The sequence below is a fragment of the Eurypyga helias genome, unplaced genomic scaffold (assembly GCF_000690775.1).
Source record: "Eurypyga helias isolate BGI_N326 unplaced genomic scaffold, ASM69077v1 Scaffold44838, whole genome shotgun sequence".
In the NCBI taxonomy this organism is placed as follows: Eukaryota; Metazoa; Chordata; class Aves; order Eurypygiformes; family Eurypygidae; genus Eurypyga; species Eurypyga helias.
In genome coordinates, this window is record NW_010268419.1 from 1 (window position 1) to 6488 (window position 6488).

A 6488-nucleotide genomic window follows, 5' to 3' on the forward strand; every position below is an offset into this window, starting at 1 on the left:
CCCTGACGTGCGGCCTGGCTCTAGAATTGCTAGGGGCTTCTTGGGGTAAGCGTGCGGGTTTGGGTTTGGTAGTCAGAGTGCTAATGATGTCACCCCGTGATTGAATACCGAAGTCCTTCACACCATCAGAGCCCACAAAACACCCTACACTCCCTGAGACACACGTGGGTATTGGGGAATGCCTGCAGGCAGAGCTGGCCGCAGGAACTCCGTGATGAGTTGGGCCAGGCCTGCCGCCGTACTTCAAGGTGCTCCAGCGACTAAAGGCTCATGACCTCCAGACATTAAAGCTCCCGGATGAAACAATCTGGCTCCAGCATGTAATGTTTGGTGGCTGAATGGAGCTAAAAAGTCACTTGCTGGCCACCTCAGTAGCATTCAGGTGTCGGCTGTGTTGTTTCTTACTGCATTTGTTCAGGTGATAAGACCTGTTGTGCTCACTAAATGTATTTGTAATATGATGGTTTCATTAATTAGGGTGGCAGGTAGCTAATCTGATTCACCTTTGGCTCAGATGATCCTCTTAGAACAGGTGTTTTTGGCACACCTCTTCCACTGCATTATTTGGTGGATTTTTCTGAAACTGCTGGAATTTTTTTAATTATTATTTTGCTTGGTTTTAACTTTTGTGTGTTGACAATTGAAGAAGCTTAGCGAGCCAAATCGATGGTTAATAGTTAGCACAGTCAGCCCTGTTTTAGACAAAGCTCTTAAAAACAAAACCAGACTAACCAAACAAAAAGCTGCTGGTTTTCCTGCTTTTATCACCCATCTCTGTAGGCTGAAGCTTAGCAGGTTAAGTGTTATGAAAGAGAAATTTTCGGGACAGAAGTGGGTGAAAGAAGGCATGGACTCCTGCTACGCTAATGCCAGAGAAGTTTTATTGTTGGTGACAGGATTTCGTAGCCTGGTCCCTGAATAATCTGAAATGTGGCATCTACAGTTGTGAAGCTGCCATTGACCTTTTTTTTTTTTTCTCCCCCCCATTATTTGTTTCCACTTAGGAGCTGTGAACAAAGAGTTCTTTTTGTCCAATTGTTTCAGTTGTGAAAGGAGTTTTCAGAAGGGGTAGTCAGTTTTTTTAGATGCTGTACAGTTCACAGAGATAAACAAGTGAAATAATAGACAGTAATTCTGATACAAGAACAAGCTATCTGTAACCGTTTCTTAGAATTTAAAAACAGTTTCTGAAGAAAATCTGTGTCAGCATTAGTGCTGAGTTTTTAAAAGAATATTCAGAGGCTTCGGAGTTGCTTCAGAAACTGTTGAACTCAGTAGACTGGTAAAGCAAATGAGACTTGGTGCCTTACAATGCAGACTTTTAAATTATTTCTTCAATTAAACTGTTTTGTTCTTGTCCTTTCAGATCTGCAACAAAAATGGCAGAAACGACTCCTGATGCTTCAGAGAAACTGGTCATCATCCACTCCAAAGCTCACAAAGATACCATTCTGGCTAATTTCGAAGAACAAAGGAAAAAGGATTTTCTTTGTGACATTACTCTAATAGTGGAGAACGTGCAGTTCAGAGCCCATAAAGCTTTGCTCGCTGCCAGCAGTGAATACTTCTCAATGATGTTTGTAGAGGAGGGTGAAATAGGGCAGTCAATTTACATGTTGGAGGGAATGGTTGCAGACACCTTTGGAGCACTGCTAGACTTTATCTACACCGGTTGCCTCCGTGCCAGTGAAAAAAGCACAGAACAAATTCTGGCTACTGCACAGCTGCTGAAAGTGACTGACTTGGTCTGGGCCTGTACAGACTATCAGGCCAGCCGCGGCCCAGGTAACGCGCTACCAGCTCCAGCGAACACCGTGGCCACTGTGGCCGTTACAGCAAGCGACAAGAAAAATGAAGATCCACCGAAGCGAAAACGAGGGCGACCAAGGAAAGTCAGGAGTGTCCAAGAAGAAAAACCAGCCGCAAATTCTGCTGAAGATGTGCAGCTGAGAGAGAACAACTCCATGCAAAATAAGCAAAATTTTATGAAGAAAGACACCGCAGAAGAAGAAACAGTTGTCAGCGAAGAGGCTCCAGCGAGGAAGGATGCAGAAGAACCTGAACCTGCTTGTGGCTCAGAAGCTGCTGTCGATCTGTCAGCTGAGAAGGATGAGAATTATGATCCCAAATCTGAAGGAATGCAGAGCACTCAGAGCCGTTACAGCAAACGTAGAATAAGGAGGTCAATCAAACTAAAAGATTATAAACTCCTTGGTGATGAGGATGAAAAAGGACTGGCAAAGAGAACGGATGGAAAAAGGAAACGTGCGTGCTCTGAAGCTCGCTGTAAAGACTGTGGCAAAGTGTTTAAATATAACCACTTCTTAGCTATTCATCAGCGAAGTCATACAGGTAGGCATTGTGAGACTGCTGCTTTTAGGTGAGTGTTTCGTGACTCGTTGCTGAATCCAAGCTAATTGTCGAGATGTGGGCCGGTGTCTGCAGCGGGAGCTGTAGACAAAATAGCATGCTGATCCAAGTTCTGGGGTGTCTCATGTGCTCGCTGCTTTATTCTTGTCAGCACATCTCGTAGCTCTTATGTCTTAACCATGATTGCAGTTTACTTAATTGTTTCTCTGTTTAAACATTGAATTATATGGCAGTACTTAAAGAGTGAAGTATGTCTTTTAATTCTCCTTATCTCTGCTCAAAAGTAATGTTTCAGTAGCTGCTCCATTGCAATGCATCTCACTAGCAGCTGGGACTATCTAGTGAGAATTTATGCATCTATAGATGTTCACAAGAATCATGAGACCTTATAGCACCTTCCAGTACCTGAAGGGGCTACAAGGAAGCTGGGAGGGGACGTTTTACAAGGGCCTGTAGTGACAGGACAAGGGGTAACGGGTTTAAATTGAAAGGGGGGAGGTTTAGATTGGATATCAGGAAGAAGTTCTTCCTGGAGAGGGTGGTGAGGCACTGGAACAAGTTGCCCAGAGAAGCTGTGGATGCCCCATCCCTGGAAGTGTTCAAGGCCAGGCTGGATGAGGCTTTGAGCAAACTGGTCTAGTGGAAGGTGTCCCTGCCCATGGCAGGGGGGTTGGAACTAGATGGTCTTTAAGGTCCCTTCCAACCCAAACCATTCTGTGACTCTATGATTCTGTACTTAAAAGTGTCATCTTTTGCTTTTAGGGGAGCGCCCTTTTAAGTGCAGCGAGTGTGGCAAAGGCTTTTCCCAGAAGCATTCCCTTCAAGTCCATGAGCGGATGCACACTGGAGAAAGGCCCTACACGTGCACCGTCTGCAGTAAGGCGCTGACAACAAAGCATTCCCTTCTGGAGCATATGAGCCTTCATACAGGTAAATATTTCAGGGCAAATGAGGCCTGTCACCCGCATTTGCCTTTCTGAAAAAGGTATTTCTGCTCTCTCTTGCAATGTGGGTTTATTGATTTCCTTCCGCTTGGTTTGGGTATGGCTTCTGTTTTAATAGGCTGTTTTCTTTACAGGGCAGAAGGCTTTTACGTGCGATCAGTGTGGAAAATACTTCAGCCAAAAGAGGCAGCTCAAGAGCCACTATCGAGTACACACAGGTATAACAAGTTTGGGTTGAAGAGCTGGCTTACAGTCCATGCTGATTTGTCCTCCTGAGGCTTGACTGAGGCTGAACATGCTTCCCCAGCGATGTAATCAGTCTCTGCTTCCCTGATGGTGGTGTCTGCTTCCCCTGTGGTGTCTTGGTACCACAATGAATAGGGTGAAAAAGGCAAAATAGTGTATAATAAATAGAATGTTTAGAAAAATAGTTCATCCAGGACTCACGATGATTAAAAACGAGTTATGCTGTATTTGACCTACAGCTTGGCTATTTTAGCCCCGCTGTCTGTGGGAGGTGGAAGCTGGGAATTGTCCAAACAGTTGTGTCCACTGCCTGTTGTGCAAACTGCCTTGTAGTTTCCCACTACTTTGGACTAGAAATGGCGAACAGGCTTTAAGAAGGGTCCTGCTCACTTCTGGAGCAGAATGGGGATTAAGCTGCGCGCGTAGGAAGTGGTGGGGAAAATGAGGATTTACAAAGCTGCAAGAGAAGGTGTGTTTGGGGGGCGGGGAGTGGGTGTCAGCCCCCTCTTTTCCCACGATAATACGAACTAGAGAAATAGGAGTGTGACAGTACGATAGGGAGGAGGCAGTGAATCACTTCTTGTTTTATCTCTATATTATATCAAAGTGGTTGTTTTACAGGAAAGTGCTTTAACAAAGATCACTGAAGAGATACAGGGGATCACTTATGCACTGACACTTTTTTTGTTATTGCGACAAGGCCGTTCACTGCCGGAATGTAACCAGTGTCGTCGCAAATTCATGGATGCAGCTCAGTTAAAGAAACATCTAAGAACGCATACAGGTAATATTGTCCATCACAGTCTGTTTTGGTGTGTTTTCTTGAAGTAATACAGACAAAACAGCGTTAAGCAGCTGACGCTCGTCTCCCTGGGGTGAACGTCTGCTCTGCTCGCACAGAGTGATGCCGGTATCGCCGATGAAGGGATCGGGCACCAAGAACGCAGGAGCACAAAAAAGTTCGTATTACAACAGCGCAGAAGCAGGGCCTATGACAGGAAGAGCTGCTTTCTTTTCCCCTTTTTTATAAAACCTACTGCATAAAATGCCAGTTAGCTCTGCCCTGATAGAAACCAGGACTGGGAATAATTCAGGAATATCAGGACAGCAGCATCCAGCTTGTATGGGGCTTGAAAGGAGCTAAGCAGTAACAGGAGGTGTATGTCCTGCATGAGTTGGGCACCTCTGTGAGGGATGGGTGCTTATGGAAACTGCTGCTGTCTAGAAAAATACTTCCATTTACCTTTTTACTGCGCTGTAATAAACCAGATGTTGGCAGGAGATTGGCTGGGAGGATGACTTAATGCAGGTGCGTCAGAGGGTGTGTTAAGAGATTTAGAGGGCAAGATCAGACTTGAATGGCAGGGTAACAGAGATAAGAATGATCTACCCTCTCATGTTAACAACGCATAAGCTGCTTAAAGTAGTTTTCCTTGAAGCCTAAGTTCGAAAGATGATGTGTGAGTAATTTTTTCTTTTAAAATAGCTATAAACAGTGGTGATTGTTGCTTCTTAAATCAGATTATTTTGAAGCATGTTGCCCGTGGTTGTAATAAAGTATGCAAGAGATTGAGTTATCTCACGAATTTCCTTCTTTCTCAGTGAAAATAACTAAGCTGTAAATTTTCTGGGATATGATGAGCTCAGAACTAGATGACTAGAGGTCCCTTCTGACAAGTGTTTCTTGTTGTCTCATACTTCACCCCTGTCCTCCAAAGCCATATGAAAGCCACCAAGTGTTGCAGTTCTCTACTAAATGTGAAGCTTCTTTGGGAACCGGCTGCTGCCCCATCCCCAGTTTAATATGCTTAATGGGGTAAATAACCACAGTGGGGCTCCGGATTCACCTATCTGGTGTCTTACAGGTGCAAGAAGGACATGTTACGGCCTAAATCAGGGTTCACTTTGGTTGGGTGGAGTCTGTTTTCTGTTTCATGTGCACTTTTTTGTTATTTGATTTGGCTCCTCTTGCTTCTCCTCAGTTAGACACCAGAAGTCCAAATGCGGTAAAAAGACCCAAACCCACCATTAATTCAACCCACCATAATTTAATTTTTCCCTGACTGGTGTTCCCAGGATATTGTAGCCCTAGGGTGGAGCCTTACAGGAAGAAAACCGACTTGTTAAGATAATGGATCCACTTTTCAGGCTTGAAAATACGGGCTTACTCACCTGCAGGGTGCGGCGCGTGAGCCCGGAGTGAATGCCTGCTAGTGCAGGGTCAGCCATTGTCAAACGTGTCTGTCCGTGTGGAACACCTGCCTCTGTGCGTTAGGTACTGGGTTTGTTGCTCTGAAGGCTGGCATCACCTAATTCTCTCCCTTTAAAGGGGAGAAACATCAGAGATGAACCTTAAAAATGCTTGACCCTCATTTAGCTGGGGAGTTCATTCAGCTGGAGATAGCTGTGCCGACCCACGGGAGAAGCGGGAGGTATATGGTACACACTTAATACTGTCTGTGCTAAAACCTAAAATGCTTTTTAATATATTGGTGGGAAGTGCTGTATAAAAAGTGCTGTCAAATGTCTCTTTGATAGGTGAGAAGCCCTTCACTTGTGAAATTTGTGGCAAATCATTCACAGCTAAAAGTTCTCTTCAGACTCACATTAGAATTCACAGGTAGAGTATGACTAATTTTCATTGCATTCCTGAAAAACGTGACTTCTAACCGGATACCGGTATGCATTGCTTGTTCAGTCGCAGAATGGTCGGGGCTCGTTTGCATTTTGGGTGGATGGTTAAAGACTGGCACTTTTGTTTCACCTATTTAAAGAATTAATTGGTAGTGGAAGGTACTGCACTGTTAAATACTAGTGTGCCAAGGCACCGTCAGCCACTGCTTCTGTGTATTGTGTCTGTTTAACGGCACTATACTTTCTGCTGTATTATTTTGCTGGAAATTTTACTGTGAATTTTTGTTTGACAGC

General features: G+C 44.5%; 1 protein-coding gene across 1 annotated transcript; it reads left to right on the forward strand.

Annotated features, from left to right (window-relative positions):
* Window positions 1-1379: 1379 nt before the first annotated feature.
* Window positions 1380-6184, forward strand: ZBTB24 (zinc finger and BTB domain containing 24). Its single transcript, XM_010157735.1, has 5 exons — window positions 1380-2352; window positions 3133-3300; window positions 3449-3532; window positions 4261-4344; window positions 6099-6184. The coding sequence occupies exons 1-5, from the start codon at window positions 1380-1382 to the stop codon at window positions 6182-6184; spliced, it is 1395 nt and encodes a 464-aa protein (XP_010156037.1).
* Window positions 6185-6488: the final 304 nt, after the last annotated feature.

Excerpts from the sequence above, each read along its gene's own strand:
- ZBTB24 (XM_010157735.1), top strand. The coding sequence starts at position 1,380 with ATGGCAGAAACGACTCCTGATGCTTCAGAGAAACTGGTCATCATCCAC. Across the intron at positions 2,353-3,132 it reads TCATCAGCGAAGTCATACAG|GGGAGCGCCCTTTTAAGTGC; the intron begins GTAGGCATTGTG and ends TTTTGCTTTTAG. Across the intron at positions 3,533-4,260 it reads CCACTATCGAGTACACACAG|GCCGTTCACTGCCGGAATGT; the intron begins GTATAACAAGTT and ends TATTGCGACAAG.